Below are 18522 nucleotides of genomic sequence, written 5' to 3' on the forward strand. Positions count from 1 at the left end.
AGAACCCCAGGGTTTTATTCACCGAGGGGGGATCCCCCTCCCCGGCGCTGTCAGGAAAAGAGACGAACCCCAGTCCCTGGTGTCCAAACCCACCCGTGTGGGTGCCCCGTGTGTCCCTGGCGGCCGTGGCTCCATCCTGCCGGGCTGCGTGTCCCCGGTGTCCCCTCTCAGCAGGGGCTGCAGGGTGCGGCACCCTCCGCACGCCGGGCCAGCGCGGTGCCCGTGGGCGTGGGCGGTGTGACGATGATGGAGGGCACGTGGAGGCGCTTCTGTCCCTCCCTCCGGCTCCCCTCGCTGCCGTTCCCGCTGCTCACACACATCTTCAGGCCTGGGGGGGACATTTGGGGGATAAAAGGAGATCAGGCACCCCCCAGCTCTCCACCCTGCCCCATGCCAGCCCTTTACGAGCCACAGCATCCTCACATCTCCTCCCCTGGATCCACTTTGGATTTTGGGGGGTTTCAGAGGTGGATCCTCCCCCTTTCCCTAGACCACCTGCCCAGCCCACCCCCCCTGAGGGGAGCAGATCGCTTTAATCTCCTTTTTTTAATCAGGAGAAAAGCCCCGTGTGGCACAGGCGGCATCCAGGGAGGTTTCAGCTCTTCCCAAGCAAGAAAATGCCCGGAGGGGACAGACACTGATATTTTTAATCTCTTTTTAATTAAGGATAAAGCCCTGCCTTATGTAAGGGAGCTGGAGAATGGGGAGGTTCTTTTCTTTTATTCCAGGCTCCAAGCTCATCAGAGGGGTCTGGAAGCACGGGGGAATATTTTGGGGCTTTGTCTTGGATTTGGGGCAGGATTGGGATTCCTTGGCTGCTTGCTTCCCCTCTTCAGTCATCCCTTGTTGGACAGGGGGGGTTGTGAGACCCCAAACCCCCCTGACCACTCCCTCCCAACATCCCTGATGTGGAGAGCGGGCAGAGCTCATTTCTGGGTGATGCTCTGTGCCCACCACAAGCAGAATCCCACAGAATGTGGCCTTGGGAAAAGCCAGGGAAGAAGCAGCCCTGCATCCTGCAGAGGGATCCTCATTAAGCCCCATCCCTGACGAGCCCGAGGACGATTAGCAGGAGTCAGAGGGATGCAGAGCTAATGGGAGATGCCATATCCAGCCCTCGGCCTGCCAGGCCAGCAGCACTAAAAGCTTTGCCCCTGTGCAGACATCCCTGACGCCATTCCCAGCCTAAATCCATTAAGAAAATTCAACTTGGGGAAGAAGCTCCTGGTTGGAGTGTCCCTGGGGAGGGTGGAGCAGTGAGGGATGCTTGGGGCCAGCCTGGAGCTGCATCCCACCCACGTGTCCCTGAGCAGCCCTTCCTGCCTCTGAGGAAACCCACCTGATTCATTGAACCCATGGATTCTCCAGAGCAAAAGGACAAGCACAGGACTGAGAAAACAAAGCTGGGAAAATCCTCTTCGGGGTGATCCAGGCACAACAGGTGGCACTTGAGAAATTCCCCAACTCCACCAAACCCGCCCACACCTGAACCTCCTGTGGGTGCAACCATCCCTCGGGTGCCTTCAGGGGAGCAGCAACACCCCAAGCCCTCAGCCCAAACTCACCTTTCAGGCAGGATAACCTGAGCCCCATGATTTCATCCTCTCAGCGGGATCCAGCCCTCCAGCCCCGCCGCCGGCCCTCGCTGCAGGCGCTGGGGGAGAGAGGAGAGAGCGCTGAGGGAGGCGATGCTGGGGGCAGGAAAGGAGCAGGAGCTCAGAGCTCACATCCCTCCCTGCGTGTCTGCGCCTACAGGAGCCACAGGAAACGCGGCTGCTCGCTCGCAAAACCACCACTGATGTCACGGCGCTGGGGTGACTCAATCTGGCCCAGGAAGAACTTTTTGGGAGGGTGGAGAAGGAGCCTGGTGCTGGCTGAGTGGTCCCATGCCAGCTTCTCCACCCTTGACAATATTTCGGGATGAGAAGGTTGGGAGCAGGAGGAACTGGGTTGGTTTTAGGTTGGTTCTTGCAGAGAAAACCCCACAATTTCTCTGTTTGATCCCAGAGCTGCCTCCCTCGGGCTGAGCAGGAGCAGCTGCTGGGATGCACTGCTGGAATCCACATCCTCCTGCTCCTCTTGGGCATCCCTGATGTCCCCAGAGCTTTTGGATGGATAATTCCCACTGTGGGACACCATATTTTCAAGATGCTGACAATTTTTTCTGCGGAAAAAAAATAAAAAATTCCCTTTATTGGGAAATCTTCACCCCTCCTCCCACAGCTGCTGGGAAAAGCTTATTGGGATGAGGGTCAGTGATTCATTTTGGCTCTTCCAAGCTACACAGAGAGCCAAGGAAAGCCTCTGCCCCCCCTGCCTGACCTCTGCCTTTCCAAGAAGCTCTGAGATGGGTTGGCAGCAGCCCGCAAGGGGAAGTGAAAATTTGCTATCTCTGCTTTTAATTCTGTATTTTTATCAGTTCCCCAGGTGCAGCCTGAGCTGTGAACGCCCCACAGGGCTGGGGAGCGGAGTCCTCCCCAGGACCTCACTTTGCAGCTCTCCTGGAGGCGGCCCAAATATCAACAAATCTGTTCTGAGGCAAATCCTGTGGGGCTTGGCACCTGCTGGTGGCTCACACCACTCTGGGACAGAGCAGGGTCCTGCTGGGGACACCCAGCTTCAGGGGGTCTCCATCCTCTGGGGTCTGATCCTTTGGGATTTCATCCTCTGGAATCTCATCCTCTGGAATCTAATCTTCTGGAATATCATCCTCTGGAATCTCATCCTCTGGGATGGGGACACACAGCTCTGTGCACAGGGGGTCTCCATCCTCTGGGATCAGATCCTCTGGGATTTCGTCCTCTGGGATAGCATCCTCTGGGATCAGATCCTCTGGAATCTCATCCTCTGGGATGGGGACACATAGCTCTGTGCACAGGGGGTCTCGTCTCAGATCTGATCCTCTGGGATCTCATCTTCTGGAATTTTTTACCCTCTGGGATCCGATCCTCTGGGATCACCCCCTGTTGCCAAACCCTTGCAGAGGACACAGCAGCCCCCTCCCCATGGATAAGGACCAGAATTCGGGTGGAGAAGTCCCCCTGCCAGCATTCCAGCAGGATTCCTGCAGCCGGGGCTCCAGCTTGTCTCCCGTGTGCCAGCACCAGGCCAAAGGAACGTTTGCATCCCGAGTTCACGCTCCAAAAAGCCCCAGACGCTCATGGCAGGTGTCACTGCAGCGGGGACCGAGCTGCCGGGCCAGGGGGGACACTCAGAGCGTGCCCTGGGAAGGGGAAAAGGGACAAAGCCGGGGCTCCGAGGGGTGGCACTTACCCGGTGCCCGGAGGGGCGATGCCCGCGGTCGCATCCCACCTGCCGGGTGCCGGGGGCTGGCACGGGGGATCCCTCGGCAGGAGGTGCCAGCCGGCCGGCTTTGGGTTTGGCGGGGTTGGTTGGAACTTGGTTAGTGAGGATAGCGGAGCCCCGGCTCCTCCCATCCAGCCCCCGCTCCGAGCCCCTACCCGTGCCCAGCAAAGCCCTTGGGGGATGAGGGAACGCGGATTTACTCTCACCCCGCTGCACAAGGCAGTCCAGAGCCGAGAGAGACAGAGGAAGGTGTGCCAACAAAGCCCCCGCGCGTCCAGCATCCCTACGAGCAGCCTGAGGGCTCCCAAGCGCCCCGACAGCGCCCACACCCAAGGACATCAGCATCCCCGAGGTCCTGATGAGCCAACAACCTCTGGGAGCAGCTCCACCTTCCAGGAAGGATCTTTTCCCCTGCCCAGCCCCAGAGCCAGCCTGGCACGGGACGGGTTCCTCACCGTGCCCGGGATGAGCGCTCCGGGTCGGGTCCCAGCCCGGGGCGAGGCTGCGCCTCCGGAGCAGCCGCCTTCGCCTGCATCAGCAGTAGCCAGAGGCTTTCCCACGTTCCCCCTCCTCCGCAACTGAGAGGCGAGGCCCCGAGCCTTCCAGGCTCCTTTTCAGGCTCCTTTTCAAGCAGCGGTTCCAATGCAGGGCACGCCGGCCGCACATTAAACAGCCCCGGCTGCGGGAGGCAGCAAGGTGGGAGGGAAAGGAAGGGAAAGGGAGCTTGGAACTTCACCCCAGGATCGGGAGAGAGCCGATCCCGGCGGTTTGGGAGGGATCCTGAGGGATCAGAGCCCCACCGAGCCCGGCTGGGATGGGGGTGAAGGGCAGCAGGGAGAGCAAACGGGGTGGTTTTGCTCCACTTTCTGCTGCTCTGGTCCTGCCATGTCTGATGAAAATCAGAAACCTGGGAAGAGCTGATTTCCTTCCCGATCTGACTCCTCTGATTTGTCAAATAACTGAGTTATTGCAGAGCTCCAGGAGAGGGGAGGGTGGCACAGGGGCAAGGCTGCAGCTCCAGCTGTGGGCACAGTCCTGGGCAGAGACGTTTGCAACCCACAGCTCCCCTTATTTCCCCCAGAAAACAGACAAATTAATCAGTTTGTGTGGATTTTTTCACCTGTTCACCAGCAAAGTCTAAGACTTAGAGACAAATCCTGAAGCAGAGCCTGGCAAACCTGATCTTTCAAGATCCCATCCCAAGCTCAGAGCAGGCAGCATCCCATGGAGCCAGGGATTGCTCCCTGGCAGCACAAATCCAGTCAGAGCAGCACAAATCCTGCTTCCAACCCTGAGCTGTTTTACTGCTGTCTCCAAAACAACCTGTTTGCTGCTGCTGGGTGAGAGCAAACAGCCCCAAACCCACGAGGGCTGGAATTAGCCTGGCCTGGAGCAGCAGTTGTTGCTACAACAGTGACAAAAAGCGATTGTCTCGCTGCAGCAGGGATGGGAAACATAAACACCAGGCTGCTAAAATACCTGTGGTTAGTTCTGCGGCTGCAGCACAGCTCCAGCTGCTCTGCTGACACCTGATAGGCACAAACACAGCGTCAAGCACCCCTTCCTGCCCTCCCCAGGGCTGGTGAACAAAGCAAAAAAACCCTTGTGAAGGTTTAAAAAGTGGGGGTTGTCCTCCTTGAGGTGACTGGGAATGGCCCCTGTGGTGTGGGGTCCTAGTCACTGCTGGGTGAGCAGGGTCAGGGAGAGCTGAGTGCCAGTGGGCTCAACACCTCCCTTCCAGGAGTTCCTGGCTCCTGTCACAAGGCCCTGAGCTGTGACTTGCTGAGCATCACGTCAGGGCAAGTGGCCAAAGCCCACCAGGAGCCAGCTGGCCAGGGGAGGAAGAGGATGGGCTCAGGGGGCTGGGTGGGTATGGAGGCACCTTCACTGCCTGGGGGAAGATTGTCCTCGCAGAGCTGGCCAGAGCCTGGCTGTCCCCGGGGGTGCTCACTGGCTGTCCCCAGTGCTCACTGCCTGGTTTCCAGTCCTGCCTGTGTCCCTTTGGTACTGGGCTGCTCCTCTCCCCTGCTGCTCCATCCTGCCTGGGGCTGAAGCCGTGCTGGAGGGTGAGGATGGAGGGCAGCCTCCCAAATCCCCTCTGGGGGAAGGGCAGGGAGAGCCGCTGCTGCTTCCCAGGCGCCAGAGGAACCGCAGGGACAAGGGACGCCTTGTGCAAGCACTGGCCACAAGAAAAGCTTTGGTTGGAGAGCCCGGAGCTGCTGGCTGCCTTCAGGAGCTGCTCTGCAAACACCATCTGGGCTCCCCTTCCAGCAGGGAGGGGGAGGAAGCAGCTTTCTGGGTCACAGAGTGCCAGGGTGTGCTAACGCAGGTGACACGTCACCCCCGTGCTAACGGAGCAGCGAGGCCACCTGTCCCCTCCTGCCCCCAGCCCTTCTGGGAAAGAAAGAGCTGCTCCCAGCCTGGCTCTGGGGCTGCCCCAGAAAGGAGCTGCTGAAAGGGCCTGCCCGGGGCTTGCCAGAGCTGGAAGTGGCAACCAGTGCTGGGAGTGGAGAAGAAACTCCCTCCCTGAGATCCGGAGTCGCCAGGGCTGGCGAGCAGCGCCCGGAGGGGATGCCAGGCGTGGGGAGAGAGGGAGGGAGGGAGGAGGATGTCACGAGGAGGCAGCTGAAGATGCAGGCTCTGGGGGAACTGGAGCAGCTCCAGCACTCCCCAAGCACGGGCTCTTGGCAGGACCAGCAGAGTGAGAGAGCAGCAGGAACCGCATGGGCTGGAAGCACCCCCGGAGAAAATCCAGCGGGATGGGGCAGGAGAGGGGGTCAGGAGGGAAGGGGGAGCGAGGACATACCTGAGGCACAGAGCTCCTGCATCCAGGACAAAGCATCTCTTCCCAGCATGGATCCAGCCAGGAGGCCACGGCCAGGAATTGGCTTAGGGACCTGGCCACGGCTGCCGCGCTTCCCGGCTCGCTGAGCTCCCGGTTAATCTGGGCCCAGCTTTCCCTTTTATCCCCCGTTGCTACAACCTCGATAGAGTTTTTCAATTAGGTCCATCTTTTAAGCTCCAGGGTGCATTTCTAGGAAGGGCGGCGGCGTTCTGCCTGGCCTGGCTGTGCGCAGAGCTGTGCCTGGCACGGATCCTGCCCGCATCCCGCTGGAGCTGCGGCCCCAGCAGCCCTGCCTGGGACACTCCCGGAGTGACCCTCACCCCCAGCCCACCTACCGGGTGTTCCTAAGAGCAGAGTTCCCTGCTTCCCTCATCCCAGCTCCGGCAGGATGTAAGTGCCACACGCAGGAGCGCTGTCCCCCCTGCCAGCTGTGTCCCCGTGTCCGTCCTCTCCTCTGGAAACCAAGAGGAAGGGATGCAGCTGAGCAAGGGATGCAGCTGGGGTGCACTTTCGAAGGAGAAGGCTGGGTGAAAATGTGGTCTAAAAGCGACAGTGAAAAAAATAAAAAAGGGAAATCGATAGAGCCCTCAGCGGCTCCTTGGGCACAAAGAAAGCGCTGCCGGCTGCGGGAGGGCTGGCTCAGGGCTCAGGGGGTTGTGCTACACGACTGGGATGTGTGGAGGTGCTCAAGTCCAGCTGGGAATAGCAGAGCACGGGCAGGATGGGAGGGGAGCAGCCCAACAGGGACCAGCTCGTGTGGGTGCCCCATCTCGGCTCCAGGAGCTGAATTGCACCCGAACGAGAAGCAGAGCTCACAGACCGAGCACATTTCCCCTCGAGGCCATTTTCCAGGCTGCACTCGGCCGCAAGCCCACCCCGCTAACAGCCTCCTCCATTAGCATCATCACGGCTCTCCCTGGCAGTGCCCTCCTCCTCCTCCGGCATCTCCAGCCCGGAGTGCAGCGATTAGGCTGGGAGCCAGGGAGCAGAGAGCCCGGGCACTGCTTCCTGCATCTGTCACCGTCACCTCTCCTCGCCTGCCACTTGCTGCAGGAATTCTTGGGGGCAGAGGGCCGCCCCTCACGGCTGGGCTGGGCTCTGCACATCTGTCTGCTGCTGGCTCCAGCTGTGCCAGGTGATCTCTGAACCGCTCACCTGCTCCTGTATCAGCTCCAAGAGTTGGAGCTGTTACATCTCCGCTCGCTTTCCTCGGGGAGGGAACATCCCAGGAGCAGATGGGAAGAGGGAAAATGCCAGCAGCAGGCTGCATTTGCTTGCTGGATGGGGAAAAAATTTCCCCAAATCCTTGTATGGACACACAGAGTGATGAGCTCAGGGAGAATGTGGGACCTGGCATTCCCTGGGAGCAGGGACCTCACTTGTGAGTGCCCCAGAGCAGCTGCTCAGGTGTTCTGTGGCTCCTGACACCCATCTGCTTGTGGGGATGTTTGTCACTGTTCTGGAAAATCGGGTTGAGTGGGGAAAAGAGAATCCCACAGGCGGGGAGAGCTGGGGGTGCTCACATGGGGAAGAGAAGGATCCAGGGAGAGCTCAGAGCCCTAAAGGGGCTCCAGGAGAGGACAAGGGATGGAGGGACAGGACACAGGAATGGCTCCCACTGCCAGAGGGATGGTTTAGATGGGATAATGGCAAGGAATTGTTCTCTGTGAGGGTGGGCAGGTCCTGGCACAGGTGCCCAGAGCAGCTGTGGCTGCCCCTGGATCCCTGGCAGTGCCCAAGGCCAGGCTGGACAGGGCTTGGAGCAGCCTGGGACAGTGGAAGGTGTCCCTGCCCATGGCAGAGGATGGAATGAGATGATTTTAAGATCTTTTCCCACCCAAACCATTCAGGGATTCTTTTTTCCAAGCGCTTCAGGTCGTGTGGATGAGGTAAAAAGTTGGGGGTTAAAAAAACATCTGGGCAGGTAAATGCTAAATCTCCAAATTTTGGTGGATAGGGAGAAAAAAGTTAATTCTGGAAGTCATTAAGTGCTAACAAACCAAAAAAGAGTAGGACACATTCCCAGTGCTGCCATCCCAGCTCTCAGCAAGAGATGCCTTCCCCAAGATTTCCTCCCCCTGAAGTTTTAAAAGGAATTACCTTGGATTCCTGCCCTGAATCCAGAGGATCAACCAGCCAGGAAAGCAGCATTTGCCCTGGGCACATCAGCAGGAGAGGGGAACACAGCCTTCCCTGAGCCCTGCAGCTTCCTCATTCTTCCAGGAGAGCCACGGTGGCTGTCTGGATTTATGGAATTGCTGCTTTTGTCCAGCCTTCAATGCAAATAGGCCAGGGGAGATAAGATCTGCAGGTTTGTCCTCTTTGCCTAAAGCCAGCCTGGGCTTCTGCTGGTGGCAAAAAATCCTCGTTTGAAAGCAAAGAGAAGATTAAAAGAAGGGGAAGACAAAGCACTAAAAGCTGCTCCCCTTCCAGCAGTGTGTCCCAGGTTAGTCACAGAGTATTCCAGCAGGTTACACTGTGAGGAGACACACTGCCTAACAGGGGCAGCGGGATTAGCCTGAATTTGCATATTTATGATCAAAGCTTGATTAGGAGATGCTGTTACAAAGAACAAGAAACACATTTCCTTTGGCTCAGGAGAACCAGCAGCTCCTTCTGACAACCCCACACGAGGAATCTGGCCAAGATAAGGATCTGCCTCTGGAACAATACCTTGGATTTCGCTGGCTGTTTGTGCAAAGTCCTCTTCCTGCAGCCTGGGTGCTTTGCATTCTGCTCCAGGGAAATCTTTTCCTACAGATATGGAGTGGAGCAGCCACTGGAATGTGTTATCTCACTGGTTTGGGGAGCTAAATACATGTTTTCAGTCAACAAGTGAAAACATTTCCCTTTCTGACTCAGCCTAGGGAAGGTTCTTGTCTCGGTGCCAACCTCTTTGGTAATCACACCTCACCCGTGCACAGCAGGGAGATAAAAACCAAAGTGCCCAAAGCTTCCTCTCCTCCCTCCCACCTCACCCCATGGCCCTGTGGAATCATCTCACCTGGAGGGAACTCCACAGCCTGGGGGCATCCAGGGTCTTCCCCTGCTGCAAATGGGATTTAAGCCTTGCCCCATCCCTCTCAAAAAACAGGAGGAAAACTTGGGATTATTGACTCAAAATGGTGAGGTTCTGACAATTCCATTTTGAACTAAGCCCAGGTTGGATGGGGCTTGGAGCATCTGCTCGTGGGGAAGGTGTCCCTGCCCATGGAATGAGATGATCTCTGAGCCCCTTCCAACCCAAACTTTGCTGTGATTTTCACACTAAGACTGGAGACAGGCAGACATTTTGTGGATATTTGGATCTTGTAATAACGTCTCTGGGCAGGAAGGGAAGAAAATCTGGAGGAATGTTGCAGGTTGAGGCTGTGTTTAACTACAGTTAGGAGAGAGGCAACAAAGAGCTTTTCTAGGCTGGTATAAAGCTGCATTGTCCAGGAAACTTCTCTTTGGAAATAAATATTAATGGGAAAGACAAGGAAAGCTGAACTAGGCTAGACCGAGGCTCCCTGATTCCATCTACTTGGATCATGTGGAAAATGAGATCTGCTGATTAACTCCCCCCACAAAATGCACTAAATTAATAAAGTATTTCACTACTGTAGACTCCAACTGCAGATTCAAACTCAGTAGTGTGCTTCCAGTCCTTTTTATAAATCATTTACTTTGGGTTTAACACATTCAAGCAGTAACTGTGCTTGCCAAGCCCATGGAGAGCAGGAATCACCAGATTATTTGGGAATACTGCTTTAAAACTCTCTGTCATGCTAAAGCACTGCAAAACAGGTGACACATGAGCATGGAACATCCTCAGCAGTTTGCATTTTACTGTGCCAAGAGAGTTACAATTCCAACCCAGGCCAGAAGAAACCATTCACCTCCCATTTGATCTATTTGACCTTAAAATCTCTCACCTGAGGACAGGATTGATTATTTTTTTTTTTGGAAAGGTATTTCCAGAAATCGTTAAAAAGTAACCTCTCTGAAGATTAGAAAAGCCAAAGTCAAAACTTTGGAATAGGAACAGTGGGGGCCAAGCAGAAGCAGTTCTGGTTTCCAAGGAATAGCAACATTCACTACAAGTGGGATGGTGTCCACGAGGACAGCTGGAAGCGACAGCTGGCAGCTCTTCCAGGGAATGTCACCACCAACATCATCCCATGGCTTTACGGACACAGCACCGCGCCACGGGACGGGCCCCTCCTCTTTAATCAGTCAGCTTTCCACACAAGGTACTGAATATGAATTCTATTTACATTCAAAAATAGCATTTTTCTCTCTTCAGTACAGAGTGGGAATGCCCATGGATTAGTCAGGAGGATCCCTCCTAGCACAGGTGCAGCACAGCTTTGTTGATCTCGGGGTTTGTCCAGTCGTTGCGAATGTCATCCAGGTGATTATCGAAATCCACCAGGGTCTCGTAGGATTTGCTGTCCAGCAGGGAGGCAGCGATGCGCTGGGCTTCGGTCCAGTCTTCACAGAAGTCACTAGGATGGAAAAGAACCAGGCAGCAGTTGGAATCTTGGATGCTGAGAATTTTAAACTTTCTGTGCTTACAAGAGAATGCTGCATTTGACCTGAGGCTGTGGAACAGGCTTCCAAAATTAATTGGTAGTACTGGGATTCTGGGTGTGTAGTTGGTTAGAAGTGTGTGATTTCACAGGGTAGAAAACTTAAAGTTTGGGGTTTTAGAATACAGAAATAAATATGAAACAAGATGGAGTTTTTAGGGTGGAGGCTGGTTGTTCTTCTTTACCTTCTTCTTCCTTCTTCTCCATGGGTTTGAGTGGCATTTTGTAATTGGGCAGAAAAGTCCACATTGCGGGCTTCGAGGGATCAGTTATCGGCTTTGAGGGATCAGTTATTTAAGTTTTCTACCCTGTGCTATTACTGATAGCACAGGGTAGAAAACGTAAAAGTTTGGGGTTTTAGAATATAGAAATAAATATGAAACAAGATGGAGGTTTTAGGATGGAGACTGGCTGTTCTTCTTCACCTTCTTCCTTCTTCTCCATGGGTTTGGGTGATGTTTTGTAATTGAGCAGGAAAGTCTGCATTGTGGGCTTTGAGGGATCAGTTATTGGGTTAAAAGGGAAAATAATTTAGGTGTCATTTCTTAACTGGATAGTTTAGCCTTAAAAGACCTTGTAACAAGAGATTGTTGGCCATTTTGTGCCCTTTAATGAAAGGCTGCCAAACTCATGGTTGTGAGACTGTTTCACTGATAAGAAATAATAAACACCTGAGTCCAAACATGAACTACTGTCTCAAGTGCCAGAGAAACTGAGAGGAATCACCACAGAAAAACTCTGAATTAAGCCAGGCTGCAGCCTCCTCACAGGGACAGCCTGTTTTTCCCCAAAGCTCATCGAATTCCTGGTTCACTCACACGTGGGGGTCCTTGCACCTCCACTTGTTCTCGTGCAGCTCGTACACATGGATGGCAGGCTCCACACACTCCATGGTGAACTTGGTGTTGTCAACCTGGGGTGGGACACGGAAACAGCACCTCAGTCTCCTCCTCAGCATCCCAAGAGAGGAAATAAACCCAAAATCAGTTTGTAAAAACAGGGCATCTTACACCCACCCACTGTTTTACCCTCCAAATGTAAGCTGCCAATGTCCTTTGTCACAGCAGTGAGGAGGCAAAGCTTGGTTTGTGACATTAAATGTAAGAATTTAAGCTGCAGGAGGTGGGCTGGAGCCAGAAGCTGCTGCCTGAACATGCAGAGAAAGCCTCCAGTTCTTCTGAGGTGGCAGAGAGCTCACCACAGTGCCTCTGTGGATTTACACTGTACTTCTCTGCTTGTTGCATCTCCTCCCCAGAGCATTTTGAAGGGGAAGAGAAACTGAATTCCTCATGAAAGCAGCCAGAGAACAGCATTTCCCTGGTCCAGCAGCAGGGTCAGAACACACAGGGGGTGAGGGGAAGGAAGTTCTTTACCATGATGAGCGCAGTGTCCGTGAAACCCTCGGCAATCCGGGAGGCCACTTTCTCTGCAACCTGGTTTGGGCTGGAGCAGAAAGGAAAAGGAACTGAGTGATGGGAGCCACGAGTTTCAGCTGAAAGCATCAGGAAATGAGCTCAGAGAGATGTGAGAGTGACTCTGGGTGCTTGCAAACAGGAACAAGATAAAGGAGCTGATGCCACAGCTGATAGAAGGCAGCTCAGCTGGGTTTAGGAATGGCTTTGGAATGACATGGAATCAACATTTGGTGGCCTCCTGTCTTCTTCTCCCAGACCAAAGACTCTGCCCTGGCAGGCATTTAAAACAGAAACTGAGTTTTCTCCCCAGTCTGCACCGAAAACCTGCCCAAAATCAGATAACCTGTGACAACCTTTACCACGTTTCAAAGGTGACAATCTCTATGTGGTGTCACTTAATGTGGTGCCATTGACAGTCTCTGTGTGGTGCCAGTTATCTTCAGAAATCAAACTGAACTTTCAAAAAACAATCAAACCTGTGACATTCTTTCAAACTTCAAAGAGAAAAAAATGTAATTTCTCCTTAAAAATGTGTGCAGCAGATTTATAAGGAAAGGACAAATAATGCTTTTATCCCTGTTAGACACCTCAGAAGTCACAAGTGTTCCTTAAAAACCATAATTGAGTCTGAATAGACATTAACAAATAACTGGAATCAGAGCATCATGGAATGGTTTGGGTTGGGAGAAACCTTAAAGATTCTCTTCTTCCATCCCCTGCCAGGGGTGGGGACACCTTCCACTATCCCAGGTTGCTCCAAGCCTCATCCAGTCTTGGACACTTCCAGGGATGGGGCACAATACTTTAAACACATTACTCTTATTCTAATTAGTCCCAATCCTGGATTTGTCCAACAGATAGAGGGGAAAACATGGAATACACAGATCTAAAATTAAACTCTGGCTCCACAGGAAGGTTCCTTATTGTTTAGGGAGTAATCTGAGTCAGCCAGCAGGGAAAAAAAATGACTAATCCTGAGGAAAAGAAGTGATAAATAAGAGCTATCACTGCCTGACTGACATCATTTTACCATGTAAAAAACAGCTCTGAAAAAACTCAGCCACGATGAAGAAATTTGGAAAGAATCAGGTCACTCCTGACTTTCCATAAGAACCTGGGAGTCGTCAAGACTTTCCAAGATCCATACTGCATGAGCAAACACTCTGCAGATTTTGGCTTTTTCCCTGACAACTGCAATTCAAGAAGCTGGCACTGGTTCAAAGAGTGGCCTTTTATAGCAGCCACGGGAGGAGAGCAGGGATTCTGCAAAGCCAGGACTTTCTGCACCTGACCAAAGGCCACATCCCGCAGCCCCACGGAGACAATGTGGAAGCAGCTGACAGTTGTCAGAGTGAATCACACACGCCTGATTTATGGGGATGATTGCTGCTGGCAGAGTCCAAGGTACGAGCTAAAAGAGCAAACAGAAGGAAATATTGGCCCAACACACCTGGCATCTTTCACGCGTTCGTTCGCCTGGTAGTATCCAGCTATCACGTAGCTGTTCTCCTTGCACCAGGAATCAATCTGGAAAAGCAATGGCAACAATGAATCCTAGGGAAAAAAAAAACAAACCTCCAGGATCAAGGAAAAAAAATAATAAAGCAACCCAGGATGAAGGAAATCTCATGGCTGTCCTGTAAATAAAGCAGTGTTGCTCCATCTCTGCCACGGGGTTCTTGAAATAAATCCATATTTCTGTCTGCTTTGTGGGAGTGCTCACAGTTGGGCTGACTGAGCTGGGATGGAGAAACCCAACAGAGCGTTTGGAGGATGATGGGAAGCATTAACCAAACGGAGCAAAAGAGCAAGGAGCTGTCTCAGTCAAAGCCTGGCCTAAATCCCAGTGACAGGACAATTAAACTCAGCCTGGAGAGGGTTTGGGGCTCACCCACCAATGGCTGGGACAATTTTCTGTCAGTGTTCACCTGCCAAGGCACTTCAGGGAATGCTGCCCTGTCCTTGCAGAAAGGTTTTATTTCTAATTTCTAATGTCCCATTTCTAGGGGAAAATGCCACCATTTGGGGCCTTTATTAGAAAATCAAAGCTTGAGGTGAAAGGTGAATGTGAGGCAGAAGTTCGTCCCATTTAGCAGCTTTTCAACTGAGATAAAATTGTTTTGTGTTGAGAGTTCTCCCTTATTTAACATTTCTATGTAAATGCTTAACCAGATGTACTTTTGGCATAAACTTTAGACAAATTTTGATTTACACTTAGGTACTTTTGTTGGTTGTTACTTTTTAATTAAATGGGTTTAAACACTGCTGTTCTTGCTGCTTTAAACTGGAGCTGGATTCCTCCTGCTGAGTATGACTTTGAAAATATCTATCTATATATATACATACATGGTATCTATAAATATATATATTATGTTTTTTATTAGAATCGAGGGTATCAAGTCAGCAAAATACAAAGACAGAAGGGGAGGAAGCAGCTCGAATTTTCCTTTGCAGTCCCTAGAGAGCACGGCCTCAAAAAACCCTGCCCAGCTCTATTAAAAAGGCCTCCAAAAATACATCTGGTGCTGACCTGTGGCATCCTGGGAGTCAAATCAATCTCATTTTCAGCAATAATTATTGTATTAGACTGCAGAACCAACCAAACAAAGCAGGGATGTGAATAATCCAAGGGATGACACGGATTTAAGTGATAGAAAAAAAAAGGCTGTGCAGCCCTGCAAGAGCTGCTGTTTCAATTCCAAACCCATTTTGAGGGCTTAGGACTCTGGTTTTAATTGTTAGTGGTTTGAAAGCTTGGCATTAGAGCCAGCAGCCCAGGCAGTAAAATTAATAATAATTATTTAAAAAAAACCCCAACTCCATCCATTTAAAAATTAAAAAACCGCAGTCCTAAATCCATTTTTGCTCCCTACCAAAAATTGTCTTGAAAAGAAAGAAGAGAATGATTTTAAGTTCTCACTTTCCTAACTGGTAATTAAAAATTGCTTCTGCATAAAACAAAGGGGGGAGAAAAAAAAATCTCATTTTGGAATGAAAGCTGTTCCAAGCCCAGCACTGTTCCCACAAGTATCCTACAGCAATTAGCTCCTATTAGAAATATTAGAAGTATTTTTAGTATTAAAAACATTTTTAATGGTAGAAATATTTTCAATTTTAGAAATATTTTTAGTATTAGGAATATTTTCAATGTTAGAAGTATTTTTAATGGTAGAAATATCTTTAATGGTAGAAATATTTTTAATGGCAGAAATACTTTTAATATTAGAAATATTTTTAGTCACATCCAGTCCTGCCAAGGAAAAATCCAAAGTGGCTTTGGTTTGCTGCAGCCACCAGGGCTGGAAAACCCTGGGAGGAGGAGGAGGAGGAGGAAAAGGAGGAGGAGGAGGAGCTGAGTGCCATTCCAGGAGAGGGAAGTGTTCCTTGGTTTCTCCTTTTTGGAGCTGTGGTTGTAAAACCACATCAATTAGCAGTGAAATTCAGAGGCTCGAGTGCAACTTAATTCACTTTTTCTTCACGACTCTGGCTTGGGAAAGGATCTCAGAGTGCAAATGAAACACACCAGCTGCTGTGTTTGGACTGGAGCTCCCACTCTCTGGAAATCAGAGGATCCTGGAATGCCCTGAGCTGGGAGGGACCCCAAGGATCATCAATCCAACACCCCAAAATCCCTCCCCGTGCCTGGCAGCGCTGTCCAAACGCTCCTGGAGCTCTGGGACCTTGGAAATGTGAACGTTCCCTGGGGAATTCAGTGCCCAACCACCCTCTGGAGCTGCTGTTTGGGGTTTTTGGGGTTTATTTATTCCTTGGACCCCCTCTAAAGTTTGAGAAGGCAAAGCCTTAAAGTTTGGAAGTCCCTCCTCTATTTTCTGTATTTTTGCTCCCATCCCATTCTGGGATGACTCAGGGCAGGGAAGAGGAGGTGGAACTTGTGGGGTTGGTTCTGAAACCCCTCCCAGAGGGCTGACCAAGAATCAGCAATAATTGAGCCTGGAAAGAAGCAGATCCCACTAAATCCTACCACAGCTCTGAAATTCTTTAGGAGTGAAGCTGCTTTGCTACAAAAATGGAGTTTGAGCACCCTGATCTCCTTGATTTATTCTGGATCCACACACAAGCTTGTACAGATGATGTGGAATCACCTCCTTCCAACCTTTTCCATGAGAAAATCCAATTTTCACAGCTGGTCTGACAGAATTACTGACACCTTTGCCTTTGTTTAAACCCAGAACAGCAGCAAAAGACCCTGGGCTCTTGTAAAATTCTGTTTTTTAAAGGATGAACCACACAGAGCCCTAATTATTGTGGGAAACACCAGGAGTTTCCAATCTTTAACTTTTTGTACCAAAAACTGAGAGTAAATAAGTAAAAACCTGCCGTTGCTTTGGCTCTGGGATAATTTTCTTCCTGCAGATGTTGCAAGAAACAGGATTTGTTTCCTAATAATCCGATCCTGCTGCAAGACCTATACTAAAAAGCTGCACTGAAGGCCTGAAGTTTACCAAAGTTCAGTGCCACAAGCCCTGTGGAAAGATATTTAATCGTGATTTAATGAAAACACACTGTGCTCTGCTACTCCCACATTGCTGTGAATATATTTCAAATGATCAATTTTGGGTGTTTAATGGTAAAACTAACTGGTCAGGGCTCAGGCTCAGCCACAAAGATGTCAACATTGCCACGGCATCATCTCAGCTGGAAAAAACTAGAATTTATTTAGGAGTAACTGGAATTTGTTTCCAAATAAAATGTTTACTGGGATGAAAAACTCAGAGGGAAACATTAAGGACGAGTCTGGAGGAGGCAGAAATTTGTTCTTTTTAACGGTATCAAGAAGGGATGGATCTTCTTTTGCTCACAATCATGGGATGGTTTGGGTTGGAGGGGCTCATCCCATTCCATCTTCCACTGTCCCAGGCTGCTCCAAGCCCTGTCCAGCCTGGCCTTGGGCACTGCCAGGGATCCAGGGGCAACTACAATTGCTCTGGGCACCTGTGCCAGGGTCTCCCCACCGTCATGGGGAACAATTCTTTCCCAATATCCCATCTAAATCCACCCTCTGGCAGTGGGAGCCATTCCCTGTGCCCTGTCCCTCCATGCCTTGTCCCCAGTCCCTCTCCAGCTCTCCCGGAGCCCCTTTAAGCCCTGCAAGGTCTCTGAGCTCTCCCTGAATCCTTCCCTTCCCCATGTGAGCACCCCCAGCTCTCCCACCACAATTCCCCCAATTTTTGCACCATTTCCTCGCCCCTGCCCTGCCCTGCACCACCCAAACCCCTTCCAGCACCCCTCCCCACACCCCACACCCCGGCGGGATCACCTCACCAGGGTCAGGGCCACCTCCAGCATGGGGGCGAGCGCCAGCGTGCCGTGGAAGAGCGGGATGCAATCCACGAACAGCGCGGGCTGCGCGGGCCGCGGCGCCGGCGGCCGCTCGGCCACCAGCAGCCCGTTGACGGCGCAGTGCGGGTACTTGGCGCCGTGCAGCACCATCTTGCAGTAAGCCTGGGTGGTCAGCTTCATGGTGCCGAGCCCCGGCCCCGGTTTGGCCCGGTTCGGCCCGGTGCGGCCCCGCTGCCCGCCCTGCGCCGCTCCCCGCCCGCCGCACGGCGCCGCCGGCTGTCGGCAAGCGCCGCCAAGCGCGGCCGGCTTTGCGACAGCGATTTTGGGGGGATTTTTGAGGGGATTTGGAGTGTGGGGAGGATGGTGAAAATCCCAGATATCTGTGGGATGGGGGGTGTGGGGTGAGCGGGGTGAGGAGCGCGGAGAGCGGGGAGGGATGGGGGAGATCGGTGCTGGCGGTGCCGCGAAACCACACGGGGGGAAAGCTCTGGGATCGTGGGGTGGGAAAGGATCTCTGAGAAAAGATCTCTGGGATCATCGTGTGGGAAAAACCTCTGGGGAAAGATCTCTGGGATCACCAGGTGGGAAAAGATCTCTGGGATCATCGGGTTCTGAAAGATCTTTGGGATCATCCTGTGGGAAAAGATCTCTGGGATCATTGTGTGGGAAAAAACTCTGGGAAATGATCTCTGGGATAATCATGTGGGAAAAACCTCTGGGATCATCGGGTGGGAAAAACCTGTGGGATCATTGTATGGGAAAAGATCTTTGGGATGCTCAGGTTGGAAAAGATCTCTGCAGTGATCATGTGGGAAAAACCTCTGGGAAAAGATCTCTGGGATCATGGGGTCGGAAAAGATCTTTGGGATCATCGGATTGGAAATGATCTCTGTGATGATCGAGTTGGAAAAGATCTCTGGGAAAAACCTGTGACATCATCATGTGGGAAAGGATCTCTGGGATGGTCAGGTTGGAAAGGATCTCTGGGATGATCCAGCCCAGCCTGTGGCTCATCACCTCCATGTCACCCTGAATTACAGGATGGTTCAGGTTGGAAGGGCCTTAAACATTCTCCATTCCC

General features: G+C 52.0%; 1 protein-coding gene and 1 long non-coding RNA gene across 2 annotated transcripts; both read right to left on the minus strand.

The window, feature by feature from the left end:
- Positions 1-82: 82 nt before the first annotated feature.
- On the minus strand, positions 83-3895 carry LOC115908080. Its single transcript, XR_004061086.1, has 3 exons — positions 3762-3895; positions 1566-1654; positions 83-328 (listed from the first exon to the last, which is right to left on the minus strand). It is a non-coding gene; the product is annotated as an uncharacterized LOC115908080 (long non-coding RNA).
- Positions 3896-9779: 5884 nt separating this feature from the next.
- EMC8 (ER membrane protein complex subunit 8) lies at positions 9780-17706 on the minus strand. The gene is made up of 5 exons (XM_030956007.1): positions 17424-17706; positions 13591-13667; positions 12099-12168; positions 11544-11638; positions 9780-10641 (listed from the first exon to the last, which is right to left on the minus strand). The coding sequence occupies exons 1-5, from the start codon at positions 17619-17621 to the stop codon at positions 10482-10484; spliced, it is 600 nt and encodes a 199-aa protein (XP_030811867.1). The 5' UTR covers positions 17622-17706; the 3' UTR covers positions 9780-10481.
- Between the last annotated feature and the right edge of the window lie 816 nt (positions 17707-18522).

The sequence above is a fragment of the Camarhynchus parvulus genome, chromosome 11 (genome assembly GCF_901933205.1).
Source record: "Camarhynchus parvulus chromosome 11, STF_HiC, whole genome shotgun sequence".
Lineage (NCBI taxonomy): Eukaryota > Metazoa > Chordata > Aves > Passeriformes > Thraupidae > Camarhynchus > Camarhynchus parvulus.

Bases quoted from the DNA above. Each gene is read 5' to 3' on its own strand.
- EMC8 (XM_030956007.1), bottom strand. From the start codon at position 17,621: ATGAAGCTGACCACCCAGGCTTACTGCAAGATGGTGCTGCACGGCGCC. The intron at 13,668-17,423 runs GTGAGGTGATCC...TTGCTTTTCCAG, and splicing joins TGGAGGTGGCCCTGACCCTG to ATTGATTCCTGGTGCAAGGA. The intron at 11,639-12,098 runs GTAAAGAACTTC...GTCCCACCCCAG, and splicing joins CGGACACTGCGCTCATCATG to GTTGACAACACCAAGTTCAC.